General features: G+C 41.4%; 1 protein-coding gene across 4 annotated transcripts in view; it reads left to right on the forward strand.

Moving 5' to 3' along the window:
• MYOF (myoferlin) overlaps nt 1-15651 on the forward strand; it is a 142157-nt gene that overhangs the window by 85100 nt on the left and 41406 nt on the right. For all 4 annotated transcript variants that reach the window (XR_013368209.1, XM_077878365.1, XM_077878363.1 and 1 more), the window contains 9 exons: nt 1073-1265; nt 2429-2584; nt 5480-5611; nt 6886-7049; nt 9495-9609; nt 11280-11385; nt 12593-12738; nt 13517-13690; nt 14794-14902. Coding sequence is in view for 3 of the 4 variants with exons in the window: in XM_077878365.1 (XP_077734491.1) it covers nt 1073-1265; nt 2429-2584; nt 5480-5611; nt 6886-7049; nt 9495-9609; nt 11280-11385; nt 12593-12738; nt 13517-13690; nt 14794-14902 (1295 nt within the window). In the remaining variant the exon portion in view is untranslated. The remainder of the gene's footprint in view (nt 1-1072; nt 1266-2428; nt 2585-5479; nt 5612-6885; nt 7050-9494; nt 9610-11279; nt 11386-12592; nt 12739-13516; nt 13691-14793; nt 14903-15651) is intronic.

A 15651-nucleotide genomic window follows, 5' to 3' on the forward strand; every position in this document is an offset into this window, starting at 1 on the left:
ATTTCCTTCATTTAGAAGCGAGGGGACATTCACACCAATGGAGTTTCTAGGTAGAAACAATGTGAGTGGGACTTCCTGGAATCAGTGACACCCTCACCCTGTGGCCCTATCAGCTGCCATGGTGAGAGGAAGACCCTGCAGAAGAAGGCAAATTAATTCTGGTGCCAACTTGGCTGTTCTAGACTTCTCATTTTAACGGGAGCTTTGCCTACACCAGTGGTTCTAAACCTTTTGGGAGCTAATGAGCCCCTTTGAATGCTCATTATATATAATGAGACTATGGCAATGAGGAAGACAAAATTTGATGATGATGGCAACGTCATTCAGACTTTACTCTGCAGTAGGCATTGTTCTAAATGCTCTCCATATATTAATTCATTTATTTCTCACAACACCCCAAAAGATAGATGCTATTTTCCCCACATTTGAAGATAGGAAAATAAGAGATTAAGTAACTGCTCAAGATCACAGAACTAATAAATAGTGGAATCAGGATTTGTACCTAGATGGTTGGCTCCAAAGCATGGGGTCTTTATTCATAATGTCAACTGCCTGGCAACACAAACATAGACTTTTTAAGTAAGTTCCTGGGGTTTGCAGGCCTCCTGAGCCCCCCCACCCCCCTCCATGGACTGCCTAGGGGTGCATGGTCCTTAAAAACCTTCTGCTAAGTGCTCTGTAATCTGCCTTCCCTTCCTTCATTTTGCGGGTCTGTACGCTGGTTGCACAAAGCAAAAGAAGGGAAGGCCTGCTCCTCCCAAATGCTGCAGCCATTTCCATCTTCTCTCCTGTGACTCCATGTAGTCAAACCCAAGAAATTGCTTTGGAATTTTAATTCCCCCCCCCCTCCCCCCGTCACATTCCTCGTGAGAGTTAGCAGTCTGTCTGGCAAGTCTGCTCTGCCAATTGCCACATACACTCAACTTCAGCTTAAACCTGGTCATGCTTATGGAGTCAGGAAACCGGTGTGGCTTGCAAGATGGAAATCAAACATAAATGAATCTGACAGTTCTGAAGCCCAGAAAGTGATTCTGCAGATTATCTGTTTCTTTTCTTTCCTTTCTTTTTTTAGGTACACATTGCCTGTCACGGAAGGAAAAGCTAATGTCACAATTCTTGACACTCAGATCCGAAAGTTGCGGTCCCGATCTCTCTCCCAGATTCATGAGGCAGCTGTGAGGATGAGGTCTGAGGCCACAGAGGTGAAATCCACACTGGCAGAAATTGAGGACTGGCTTGAAAAATTACTGCAACTGACTGAAGAGGTAGGACTTTAAACTACTCAAAGTCACTCGATATGGCAGAGAATGGATTCTGTGGAATGGCACCACAGAGAGAGAAGGTGGTTGGAGAATCTAGTTTATTATCTGGATAGTGAGCAGACCTGACAGATGGTGAAGCCAGGGAGTTACTGGGCTGGGATGCTAATGGGTAATGGGCTGAGCATCACTGAAGTGAGGACTGGAGAAGAATTTTGAGTTGGTGGTCCTGGAAAGTCTTCAAAGTAGACAAATCATTATCATGATACAATCAAATACCTCAGGTAGAGGGATAAAGTAGCACAGACTATTGAAGTGCAACTTTTGCTTGGGATTGGGAAGACCTGGGTATGAATCCTGGATCTACCATATGTAAACTTGGGTAGCCTCTGTAAGCCTCAGTTTCCCCATAAGTAAAATGGAGATAATTGTGGTACTCCTTTCACAGCATTGTATAGTGAAGATTGAAGATGATGAATATAAAGGGCTTAGCACAGTGCAGGGCACACAGTGGTGCTGGATGAATGTTGGCTGCCGTTAACCTCCGGGGACAGGAAAACCAAGAGAGTAGGAGACCTGTCCATCCTCTTGAGCTTCAGAAATTTGGAAGAAGGGGGATCATAATATATCTGTGGATAGAAATACATTTGCAAAAACATGGGATTATAAGTAATTTTTATTTTCTGCTTTCTATGCTTTGGTACTATGGTGAACTAATATCACCTTTATAATCAGAAGAAAAGAGGTTTTAGAAAACAAAAATAATATCTCAGATTTGGCAAACATTGGATTATGAGCTGGAGATGCTTTGTCTGTGTCCTATGACAGGTATGAAACCTGTAATGCTTGACTGCTGTTGAGGGCTTTCTTCAAAGGATGGGTGAGATAAGAGGGGATATTTCCTAAAATACCTCTCAGAGCTGTGTAGGTCAGGTTTGGGGCAGGTGAAGTTCCCCCTCTGCTTCACCTTATTCCTCCTGGCCAGCTGCGGTCTGCCTCCCGGCCCTGCAGGCTTCAGCATGGTCCCAGAAGATGTGCAACTCAGGAATTCAGACAGATCTCTGAATTGCTAAGGAGAGTCCTGAGGAGCCAGCCTGCAGAGTCTCCAGTCCCTCTGAGTGTAGACTAACTCCAGCTTTTCTTCCTTTTCCATCTTCTCATATGGCCAGCCACAGAACAGTATGCCTGACATTATCATCTGGATGATCCGGGGGGAGAAAAGACTGGCCTATGCACGCATCCCTGCCCATCAGGTTCTATACTCCACCAGTGGTGAGACTGCATCTGGGAAATACTGCGGGAAAACCCAAACCATCTTGCTGAAGGTAAGGTTTCATCCCTATGCAACATGAAACACTAAACGCAAAACCCGCATTCCCAAGAAAGGGGCTGCTTTATCTGCCAATCACTGAATAACTAATATGATCGTGATCAATTCCCACCCATTCTAGCACTTTCCCGTAGGCTGGTAATTCCTAGAGAGTCTGGGGTCTGCTGGCATTCAGTCAAGGACACTTCCGTAGAGATCTCTTTGACACCAATACTAATGTGACATTGGGAATGCTGTGCTTTCTGGCATGATTTTTCCTCTTATTTCTAATGTCTTGTGCTAAGCAATGCCTCCTTCCCTTCCCTTCTGATAAGTGTTCAGGAAGTAGAAAAAAAAAAAAGAGAACATAATATAGATAGTCCATGGAATCCATGCCCTAACCTCAGATTGAAAACTTCGGAGAGTTTGCTGCTTTAGTGCAGTGGTTCTGAACATTTTTAGTCACGGGCTCCTTTAACAACCTGATGGAAGCTACTGGCCCTCTCTCCCAGAAGAATGCATATGTGCCACGCATCCAGTATTTAACACATGATTCAGGAGCTTCGTAGACCCCTGTAAGCCCATCCCAGGACCCTGCATCAAAAACTGCTCTGTGTATGCTTAGGGAGAACCAAAGGAGGGCCTGGGGCTGAAAACCAAGAAATCAAAATAGTCCCAGCTGTATTGGTTTGACATCTGTGTCCCTGGCCAACCCTAGCTGAAGTCTTTGGATTTGAGGAAGAGGAATAAAAATCAAGAAGAGAAAAAGCAGTCAGGGGAGAATGTTCTTTGAAAACAAGGACATATCTGCTAACTTTTAATATATGTACTCATTATTCTTTAATCAGGAGGGTGAAAATAGAACCAAAGTGATTATCTTCCTTCAAGTATCTCTTGGTGGAACAAATGTTACTTAAGATAGAACCACAATTATAATTGTGTCTGTCAGCAGTTGGTGGAGGCAAACCGATTAATAAATAAAATTTCACAGTTGGTGAGAGAGGAAGGCAAAATGGTATTCTCTGTGTTAGTTTTTAGAATTTGGTGGATTAACAGCAAAATGCTTTCAAGACAATGTTATATGTATTTATTGATTTTGTCAACACTCATTATCCAGTTTAGGGAGACAATTTAATTCATTGGGATTTTTTTTGCTGGTCTTGGGACATCCCCACCCTTTACACTCAAAAATATTATTGAAGACCCCAAAGAGCTTTTGTTTAGGTGGGTGATATCTATCAATATTTACTGTAACAGAAATTAAAATGAGAAATTTAAAAATATATTAATTCACTTAAAATAACAATAATTAAACCCATTCATGTCAACATAAATTACATATTTTTAATAAATTATAACTATTCTCAAAATTAGAAAGAAGACTGATACTGTTTTACATTTTTATAAACCCCTTTACTACCTGGCTTCACAGAAATATAACTGAATTCTCATATCTGCTTCTACATTTAATCTGATGCAATAAAATTTTTTGGTTGAAGTGTATGAAGAGAATCGGGCCTCACATAGATGTGTAATTGGAAAAGGGAGAAGTATTTTAATATCCTTTTCAGATAATTGTGGATACACATCTTTGTTATATAATACCAAACTCAAGTAATGGCTTCTAAAAGGTGATTTGCAGTATGGAATTTGAAACCATATCAGTGAACTTTTCATTTTCGGCTACATTAAAATCTATTGGTTTATTTTGTATTTGAACGGTTCTTTTATCCGTGCATGATTTTGTAACATTTAGCATTGATTATTGAAAAAATATCACTTTATTGGGTTATACAGGTCTTCCTAGTGTTGACACATTTCATCTTGCATTGCTGAAAAAAACACATTCATTAATATCACTCGTCAGAAAAGTCTTTATGGATCAGGATGCTATCAAGCTTACCATGACAGATAGAAGTTTTCCAAAATTCTTTATTTTTACTTGAAAGCCTGAATTTAATCATTGATAACAGAATACAGTCAGTTGTTGTCCTTGAAGAGACAGGCTTACTTTGTTTATGTTCAAGGTAATGTCTGCCCCATACCCAAGTCTGAATAACCATATTTGTCTGTAAATCGCTATTTCAAGTAAAAAAGATTTCCATTAAAAAAGAAAAGCTAATTCGGTTCACATTTCAAACAATTGCACAAGAGCTTTTTCTCAAGATATACATAAATATGCAGCAGAAGTGATTTGTGTGTACTTTCCATTTCATTATACAAAATAATAAAAAGATGTACTCACAAGGGCACCTGGCTGGCTCAGTCAATAGAGCAGGCAACATGATCTCAGAGTCATGAATGGAGCCTATTAAAAAAATAAAAACAAAAACAAAACAAAACAACAACAAAAAAGATGTACTCAGGGATCATGATTTGGTTAAGATTAGTTAATTTTTACTGTTTTATTGAGAGAATTCATAGGTAAATTTATATTTATAAAATCAACTTATATTATTGAGGGAATTCATAGGTAAAACTAGTCAGTATTTGTTTTCTCCACTGAGAGTGATGAAGAAAACCATTCCCATGGGTTCAGTTTGGTGTTACTGCCCTGATTCCTGCTGCAGTGCCTGCACTCTTACCCACCATGCTTTTGTACCAGCAGTGCACGTATCAATATAGCAAAAAAGACAAGAAAAATCTTGGTATTATTAGGAAAAGAGTTTAACTCCATGAACCTCCTGGGAAAGTCTCAAGGACACAAGGAGGGGGGTCTATGGATCACACTTTGAGAACCACCACTTTGTTGTTATTATAATCTCTGCAGGGTCATTTGGAAGTATTTTAACTAAGCAAATGTAAAATTAGACTGGGGAGAGCAATGATTAGATCTGCTTTTGGCTTGAACTTAATGTCATAGCCTATACTGCACCCAACATCACAGAGCATGTTATTGTGCACCTCACAGTATCCGCAGGAAAAAACCCACGGACCAAAGGTGCCCGCAGAGCTGCGAGTCAACATCTGGCTGGGCTTAAGTGCTGTTGAGAAGAAATTCAATAGCTTCGCAGAAGGAACATTCACCGTCTTTGCTGAAATGGTACATTCAATGACATCACTATCGTTTCCTCATTGGGGGGAATCCTGTTACTTGTCATCCTTAGAGAAAACATTCATCCATGTGCTAATATTAGACCTCAGTTCTCTGCAGAATCCCCCACCACTCCCATCCCCCACCAACTTTCTGGTGGTCTCTGAGGTACTTCACATGTGCTAACAGTCTTGCCCATCTCCGTGCCTAGATTTTACTATAGGCATGCTGGCTACCAAGTAGAAGTAGTGGGAACACCCTGCTTCTCCATTCTATGTCCTTGTCACTTAGAAACCAAAGGAGCTGTGCACACACCCCCAGGTCTCAAAGCCCCTTGTGATAATAGCTTCTTTAGCTGCTTCCTGGAGTTTATCTCCTTTCAAGGCTCAGAAACTATATCTGAGACAGGTAATGTTGTGGCTGCTTAAACCCAATTTCCCCATCAAGCCTCTACTCAAACTTCTTCCTTCCTTCTTCAGCCTCAAACCCCCCTGTCAGGTGCAAATCATCTTTTCAGTGGCTCATCAGCAGAAAAATGGAAATTTCAGCTTGCACCCAAACAGGGACACTCACTGGCAAATCTCAAGCCTTTTAGTGGTTGACATTGTGAAGAGCAAACCATTGTAGATTTATAACTTCTAACTTAGACAGAAATGCCCTATAAACAGGAGTCTGTTTTTGCCACTAAAGCTGCTTCTAGAAAGGTTTTGGTCTTCATCCCCACTACATTCGAAGGGATGAAGGCACAGAACTTTTAGGCACCATAAAGATTGGACCTTTAAAGGACCTTCATAATGTCAGACAGATTCTTTGTAGACTGCCTGCAAAAGGTACCATCAGTTATAATGTTGATTCTGTGGGGAAATGCGCCCCAAGTTTTAGGCAGTAGACTTTACAAATAAGCTCTTAGAAGCCTATACACTCATAAAATGAGGACTTTATGTGTATTTAAAAAATTAGGTTCGGAGAACCTTTTGGAGCCATTCAATATAATAATGGGAGCAACTAGTGTGCTATACCACTGTTTACAAAGCACTTTTGGTTGCACATTTGAACAATTCTATGAGAACTGGTGGTATTACCCCCAATTAATAAATGGGAATACTGAGTCTTAAAAAGAAGAGTGAGGTACCCAAGGTTGCATAATCAGTAGCAGCCCAAGTTAGGTCCATACCTTAAGTTCTTTCACGTTCTATCATGGTTTAGCTTAAATGGGCTTAAAAATTTATGAGTGGGCTTTATTTCTTGCTCTTTGATATGTTTTCTCTAATTGTTTTTAACAGTATGAAAATCAAGCTCTTATGTTTGGAAAATGGGGCACTTCTGGATTAGTGGGTCGTCATAAATTTTCTGATGTCACAGGAAAAATAAAACTCAAGAGGGAATTCTTTTTGCCCCCGAAAGGCTGGGAATGGGAAGGAGAGTGGATAGTTGATCCTGAAAGAAGGTAAGCCCTTCCATTTTTCTGAGAAAAAAGGGTGACAATGAAACCTTTCCCTAGATATTGCTAAATAAATCTTGTCTATCATTATTCTTGGTAATACTTATGCAATACCCACTGAGCAAACTCCATAGAAATTTAAAATAGGTTATTGGTGCCCCATAATAAAACAAAGAAATAGAAAGCACCTGGTACTAACATTCATTGAGAACTTATGGGTGAATGTATCAAGCAGTGAGCTAAGCACCAGGGTGTTAATTACTTTATTGAATCTGGCCTATATCCCTATAAGGTAGCTAGTGTCAAAAATTATGAAGGATCTGAGATGTCTAGCTAACTTGGAAGCTAACAAGGTCACCTGCCATACTTCATGGATGCTGGCAAGAGACAAGAGACACAGGACTCCTGGGTCAGAGACAAGGGACTTCACTGCCAACAGCAATAGCATGCCAGTATTAACATTTGCTTTAGTTATCTGAGCTCCAATTCCCACAGGGAGACAAGAAGATGGTCAGATGACACTTAAACATGAAGTGGTTGTGTAATAGGAGAGGAACTTAAGCTTTAGGGAATCCAAATCTTTTTAATGAGTAGCAAGCATCTCGATCCCTTTGCTCGAGAGAGAGAGAGAGAGAGAGAGACTATCTCTATCTTCCAAGATTATTCCTCATATAGGTATCCTTGATGCTGTGGAAACATAAGAACTCATAGAGAATTACCTCCCAACAAATAATAGCATGATCTCCACTGTACAGGTGAGGAAAGTAAGACCTACAGAGATTAAGTAACTTGTCCAAAGACACATAGGTTGTAGGTGGTACAGTCCAGACTTAACTATTAGGCTGGAATGTCTGTAAGAAACAGTGAGAGTACACTTTAAATGGGTGAATTGTGTGGTATGAACAGTGTGTCTCAAAAGCTTCTTATTAAAAAGAAAGGAACAGTAAAGGGGAGGCAAGGATGTGTCCCCTGGAGTTAGGGTTTCTGAATGTTGCCAACAGCATCAGAGTCAGAGCTCCCTCTTCTCCGCCTCTTGACAGCAAACTTGAGTTTGGAGGAAACAAGCTTGGTAAAGTTGGAATTCAAGTCTTAAACTAGAGTTTTTCCTCTCTTTCCACATTTGTTTCCTGTGATCACAGGCATTAGAGAAGGAGGGGAATGAGTGCGCTGGGTCTGGTCTGTTCTGGTCTGGTAAGACCCAACGATTGCACATGATTGCTTGTAACCCATGACAGCTTGCTTTGGATAGAGTTGGGGTTGCTGGTGGGGACAAGGGAAATGGGATTTGAATTGGACAGAAGGAAGAAAGGGTAATGAGGACAGGGAAAGGTGGAGGCATTGGAAAAGCAGAAGGTCAAACCATGTCAAGGCTCTACGGGACCCCAGAGGCAGCAGCCAGGTCTTCTGTTCTCCTTCTCTGGGACCCAGAGAATGATGGGATGAGCTTAATTTATACAAATAGTTGGGGCTACTTCTATTCTGATTTATTTTTTTTTAAAGGTTTTATTTATTTATTCATAGAGACACAGAGGGAGAGAGAGGCAGAGACACAGGCAGAGGGAGAAGCAGGCACCATGCAGAGAGCCTGACGTGGGACTCTATCCAGGGTCTCCAGGATCACGCCCTGGGCTGCAGGCAGCGCTAAACCCCTGCGCCACCAGAGCTGCCCTCTATTCTGATTTCTTTCCAGTGCTTGATTCTACGGGAGGATTGGGCAGGGAAAAGATGTAGGGACGGTAAAAGAAAAAGACACCTCACTTGAGTGGGTACCTGGCAGGAGACTTAAGTCAAAGTTGGAGCCTCTATACTTTCATTTATGGGCTGTCAAAATAGTACCAAATCCAAGAGGAAAATTGGCATGGCAGAGAGTTGTATGGGTTTCTTAAGTACCTAAATGAAGTCTGGAGTCTTAAATGACTTGGTTTGGCCGTCAACCTAGGAAACTATCCAGAAAATTTAAACTCCTCCCTTCAGTTTGTGTTACGTAGACCATGCAAGCCATGAGTAAAAATTTCCATACTTGGCCTCAAGAGACTATTTCCACGCCATTTTTTTTTTTTTTTTTTAAGTAGGGGGAATAAGGGTGGACAATATCCTATTCTTTTGAACTGTTAGCCAGGAGTTTTGCTGACCGGCCCTGAACTGAAACAAAAATATGGAACATGAGGTCTGTATAAGGAGCTGCCCACAAGACTGTTTTCCCAGTCCCCACCCTGATGACTGAGAAGGAGCAGCCCTGCTAACTTGAGGAGTCCTCTGTGATTCCGGTCTCATTGTTCCCTCAGGCCCCTTCTCCAAAAGAATGTCAGAAGTTATTAGCAGGAAGAGGAGTCTGGTGGAGAACCCCAGGGCTAGAGTAAGGAGGGAGCTGGTGTAGATGTTTCCCGGCCCCTGGGCCTCTGGGGTTGCTGGCTACCATTGCTCCTTTGGTAACTCAAGCCTCACCCACAGCTTGCTGACTGAAGCAGATGCAGGGCACACGGAGTTCACGGACGAAGTGTACCAGAATGAGAGCCGCTACCCTGGGGGTGACTGGAAGCCAGCTGACGACACCTATACCGATGCGGTGAGGGGGCTGCTCCCCACACGGAACCTCCAGCCCTAGCTCTTTGGAACCGTGGTCTGTGAATCCACCATCCACAAGGCGTGGCCTCCCCTTCTCTTCTGCTCTGTCTTGTGTTCTGAGTAGCCACACAAGTGCACCTCTAAATATTTTCTATAGAAAAGACATTGGGCCTGTTTAACTGAATGTTGGTATATGGTAAAGTTTGAGTTGTGCAATTTTTTATTGTAAATATTTATTACTTAACTAGTTTTTTTAAATCACAAGAAATAAAATGGACATGTCTCTAAAATGTCCCAAGAGCATAAAAGGAAATGAAAAGTAAGTCTTCTCCCAGATTTACATTCCACCCCTCAGTGATAACCACTGAAAGTATGTTTCTGTTCACACTCAAATGTAAAACTTCTCTCCCGTGCCAAAACACACCTAAATAGAATTATGTTGTATGCACAGTTCAATAATTTGTGTTTTTCATACAACAAAATATCTTGGGCATCCTTTTATATCAATATGTATAGATCTATGAGCTTTGTAAAAAAATGCCCACAAGTGTCTTATTATGTGCACCCTGTATAATATATTTAAATATCCTCTCCTTGTGGACATTTTTTTATTTTTTTCCAGTCTTTGGTTTTTTTCAAGCAATGCAGCAGTAACCATCCTTATATATACATTTTTATCCACTTGTGGAAGTTTATCTCTAAGAAAGATTCCCTGGATGAGTTTGGTCAGATTTCAATGCATATGCAGTTTTGATAAATATTGCCAAACTGCTTTCAAATAGGTTCTATGAATTTTTATTTCCAGCAACAGCATATTAGAGGGCTGTTTTCCTAAACACTCATTACCTCCACTACACCAGCTTTGTCGGAGCTTGAATCAGTGGTGCCCTGAAGTCTTTTCCATTTTCCAACTCTTAATTTAAAGTGAGGCTGTGGGGCATCTGGGTGGCTCAGTCGGTAAAGCATCTGACTCTTGGTTTCAGCTCAGGTTGTGATCGTAGGTCATGATCTCAGGGTCATGAGATTGAGCCTCGAGTCAGGCTCAGTGCTGGGCATAGAGCCTGCTTAAGATTCTCTCTCTCTCTCTCCTTCTGCCCCTCTCCACCACCAAATAAATAAATAAATAAATAATCTTAAAAAAATAAATTTAAAAAATAAAATGAGGCTGAGCATTTTTCCATGTTTATGGACCACCTTTTTATGTTCTTAGGAACTTTTTCTCCTGTCAGTTTTCATGCAGTCAATACTTTAGTCAATAGGGAACCTAAACCTTGCTCAAATGTTACATGATTAACATCTAGAACTTCCAGTGATATTACCTTGTACTTGAAAACATGTGTTTTTCATGCTTTATCCATCTCTGATGGTTCCCTTCCAATATAACTCCTTATAAAGAGTCACACCATTTCATAATATTAAATTGAGCTATATGAAATTGCTGATATTTGGCCATTTTTGATCTACTACAACAATTTTCCATGGTTCAACCCAACATACCCCTAACAGAAGGTATTCTAAAAAACTAATCTTGTGTAGGGATTGTGAATAAATTGAGATTAGAGATTCCTAAATTAGCATTCGAATGCTATTGTTAAGTGTGAGTCATACTCTCACCTTTGCGTTTTATCTGACACCCTGGCTCACTTCTCTTCTTTTTTTTTCTTTTTAAAGAATGGTGATAAAGCGGCATCACCTAGCGAGCTGACATGCCCTCCAGGATGGGAATGGGAAGATGACGCATGGGTATATGATATAAATCGTGCAGTGGATGAGAAAGGTAACATTTTAGATCTATTACCTGATGGGCTCTCTGTAGCAAGGCCCTGGTTAACCCCAGAGTAAAGTTTCCTTGGTTGTGGGGCGGTGGGGAGCAGTCCTACTTCTGTCAGTCTGTGACAGTCAGGTCTTGGATATTACCTGTGACTATTCAGAAGCAGAATCTGAAGGACAATGAAGTGCTTGAACAGGTGCAGGTAGGGGTGTCATGAGTGAACACTACAAGATCACAGTGGGCCATGTTGAGATGTTGGGGATCCAGGATGAGAATATGGGAGGGAACTGGCATTTGGATATTCTTCTCTATTCTAGTCGCACCCCATAGGCTCCCTGGGAACATCACACTCAGGAAGAAGGAGTGTAAAATGCCTTATTAGTCATCCTGTTCAGCAATAATACAGATTGTTTTGGGTTTTTTGGAAGTCTAGTTAGCACACAATAATGTAGATTATTAACATAGCTTCTGTTACTGGTGTTTATCCTTTTCTATGAACAGTAACCTGAAGTTAAGTGAACTATAATATTTGGAAATATCAAAAGAGAAAATGTGATTTTTTTTTTCCCTTATAAGAGAAAGAAAAAGTATGGATAGAGAAGGGTTCAAATTGATTATAAGTTCTTTGCTGATCTTGACACACACACCAAGCCTTATAATAATAGCATTGATTGAGCACAAACTATGTGCTAAGCATAGTCCTCATCATTTGCATGCATTATTTCGGTGAATTCTTTTTAAGGAGGTATACTTTACCTTTATGCTGGGGAAATCCGGCCATAGGCAGGTTTTTTACTAACCTGCAAAAAACTTACATAGTAAATAGCCAGCGTGCAGGGATGCTGGGATTTAAACCCTGCTGTGTAACTACACAGGCCACACCCTTCAATATTGTCCCCATGGCCTCTTGCACTGTGCTTTATTCTTAGATGCACATAATTACCATGAGTGACTGGAGGGATAAAAGGGGAGGAGAACCCGGCGGGGGGGGGGGGGGGCAACAAAGGAAGCTGTTTGAAGAGGAATCCAGGAGAAGAGAGCTGTATTCAGTTTGGTTGAATTGCAGCAAACTGAAAGGAGCGATAATGGCATTTAATGCCACAGTAGAGCATGTTGGGGGAGCAGAGACAGTGACTGGATGTTTTCTGGAAGTTTATCTGGCAGTCTGGCAAATGCATCCTTTTGGGATAACCATTTGCAAACTCTGTTCCAGGCTGGGAGTATGGAATTACCATTCCTCCTGATACTAAACCCAAATCCTGGGTTGCAGCAGAGAAAATGTATCATACTCATAGACGACGAAGGCTAGTCCGAAAACGCAAGAAAGATTTAACACAAAGCACTGCAAGCACTGCAAGGGTAAGAGTTACCACGGGAGGGAGCTAGGCTGGGGGCCATATAGAATTCCTGTTATTTGGCTATTTCTACAGAAACTGTTTGCCAATCAAGGGCCTAATGCCCTCCCTGCACAGGGGTTCTCAAAATGCACTTGCTACCCCAACCAGCAACAACACATTACCTGGGAATTTGTTAGAAATGCCTCACTCCAAACCTACTGACTTAAAAATTACAGGGGTGAGGTCCAGCAATCTGTGTTTCACAGTGTCTTCTAAGTGATCTGAAGTAGGTTAAATGATAAGAAACACTCCCCAGTAGTAATAGAAATTAATTTGCATGATGAAGTAGTGGCAATAGTTCAGTACTTAGAATAAGAAACACAAGGACTCAGGGGAGCCTGAGTGACTCAGTGGGTTAAGCATCTGCCTTAGGCTCAGATCATGATCTCAGGGTCCTGGGATCGAGCCCTGTGGCGGGCTCCCTGCTCATCGGGGAGCCTGCTTCTCCCTCTCCCTCCGCTTCTCACACCTGCTCTTGCACACTCTCTCTCTGGCAATGTCTCCTTCTGTATCAGTTGCCTAGGTATCTCTCCATATACCCACAGTCCATCGGCCCCACAGGGGCCAACAGCCGGTCTGCTTTGTTCTTTGCTGTATCACTGGCTCATAGCACAGTGCTTGGAACAGAGTAGATATTTGTTGATGGACCAAATAATCTACCTTATCAATTAAGGGATGTTATTATTGTTGTCATGATGATGATGTTAACATTCACCTTAAAAGTTTTACTTCTGTTTTAGGCCATGGAAGAATTGGAAGACCGGGAGGGCTGGGAATATGCTTCTCTAATTGGCTGGAAATTTCACTGGAAACAGCGTAGCTCAGATACCTTCCGCCGTAGACGCTGGAGAAGGAAAATGGCTCCTTCGGAAACGCACGGTGCGGCCGCCATCTTTAAACTGGAGGGCGCCCTCGTAAGTAACAGGTCCTCAAAGCTCAGATACTATTGGTTGAGGGGGGCGCCTCGGTGGCCCAGTGGTTGAGCGGCTGCCTTTGGCTCAGGTCGTGGGGCCCTGGGATGGAGTCTCACATCTGGCTCCCTGCTCTTCGGGGAGTCTGCTTCTCCCTCTCCCTCTGCACCCCACCCTGCTGGTGCGCTCTCTCTCTCACTTGAGCTTGGTCTTTCTCTCAAATAAATAAATAAAATATTTTAAAAATCTATATTGGTATAGGGAAAATAGATGAGTGTTGTATACACTACTGACTCCACAGAGATTCCTCTAGTGCTGCAGAACTGCAGATAATTTGAGAAAAAAACGACACATCCTGGGTGCTCAGTAAGTCTTGTTGCCTGAATACACCATGAATAGAGGAAAGGTTCTAAGAAGTTCTACCGCAGACGTGCCTATTTAATGTTATTTCACCCAGCATGTCCCACATATATCTGTTATAAAACCCTCGTTGCAGGTGACATCTGTTATCATCCCAGGTGCGGGTTCCTTGGATTATACCTTGGAAACTACAACTGTTCCAAAGACCAAGAAAGTTAAATATACAGATGTGAGGGGGAGAAAAACAGGAGGATGGCTCATGGAATTAGAGAATAATTCCAATGGAAGCACAATAAAGAAGGCAGGGAGGAGGAAAGCACAAAGGTGGGAGGGATGAATACGAAAATGGCACTGGTCCCTCTAAACCAACATGGTGATTGGGAACCATTTCCTGGTTTTATATTTTTGCACACTGACCCTGCTGTGTTCTTCTGTTGCTTATTCTCATCCTCCTCCCACCCTTTCAATCCCTTTATTTATCTTTTATGCTTTCCCTTTTGAAAATTTTCAGCATCAGGGTTTGGTAAGCCCGGACTTGAGGCAGAAAGACTGGCTTCCACTTCTTACTCTGTCACTTTCCAGCTAAGTGACCTTGGGCAAGATACTTGCTGTTCTGGGCTTTACTCATTTTTAGAAATGGAGTGATTGGATGAGAAGAGTCTCTTTTAAAAGCCACCATTCCATTTCTTTGTAATTCTTGCCTCTCTGTTTTGAGGCATTGCTAATGAACTTTTCTGCCTTTTTAGGGTGCAGACATGACCGAGGATGGAGACGAGAAGAGTGTGGACAAGCAGAAGTATAGTGCCACCACTGTATTTGGGGCAAACACTCCCATTGTTTCCTGTAACTTTGACAGTAAGTTTTAAACATGGATTTGTGCATTCCCCTGCAATGACTTATCTAAGGCCAATTCTCTGAATCACCAAATATGATTAAAATGTCTTTATGCAAATGTAACTTTTATTTTCATCATTTGATGAGGATTTTTTCAGATACAGTTTTAAAAATCATATTTGGGGTGGGGAGGTCATCAAATCATTGACTCTGATATGGTCTGTCCAATATGTGCTCATTCTATATGAAGCTCCCCGAAAGATTGTTTTAATTAGAAAAAGAGGTTCAGAAAGTTAAGTAAGGGTCGGTTCTGATGATAATCTTTAGGAATTTTGGAATGAGGCAGACCTACTATGTAATAATAATAACAAATATTTATCTAGGCCTTAGCACATGCCAGGCACTATGCATATATTAACTCATGTAATCCTCATAACCACCCTAGGAGGTGGTGTTATTATTGTCCTCATCTTAGAGGTGCAGAAAGATGAAATAACTTGCTCCAGTCTTACAGTTTGTAAGCACTGTAGACAAGATTTTAAGTAGTCTGACTCTCAGAATCTGTGCATGAATCACAATGCTCTACTATCTATCTCTTAGATTACATGTATTGTTGGGATGGGAGCAGATATACATTAATATAAAGATGGGGGTATAAAAATTTTGAACTATCAAAATAACTTTTAAGTTATTTAACTTTGAACTATCAAAGAAACTTTTAGCAGATAACTGTTTCCTAGATCTGGGGCTGAAATAGTATAGGAAGCCCT

This window comes from Canis aureus, chromosome 29 (genome assembly GCF_053574225.1).
Source record: "Canis aureus isolate CA01 chromosome 29, VMU_Caureus_v.1.0, whole genome shotgun sequence".
Taxonomy (NCBI): Eukaryota; Metazoa; Chordata; class Mammalia; order Carnivora; family Canidae; genus Canis; species Canis aureus.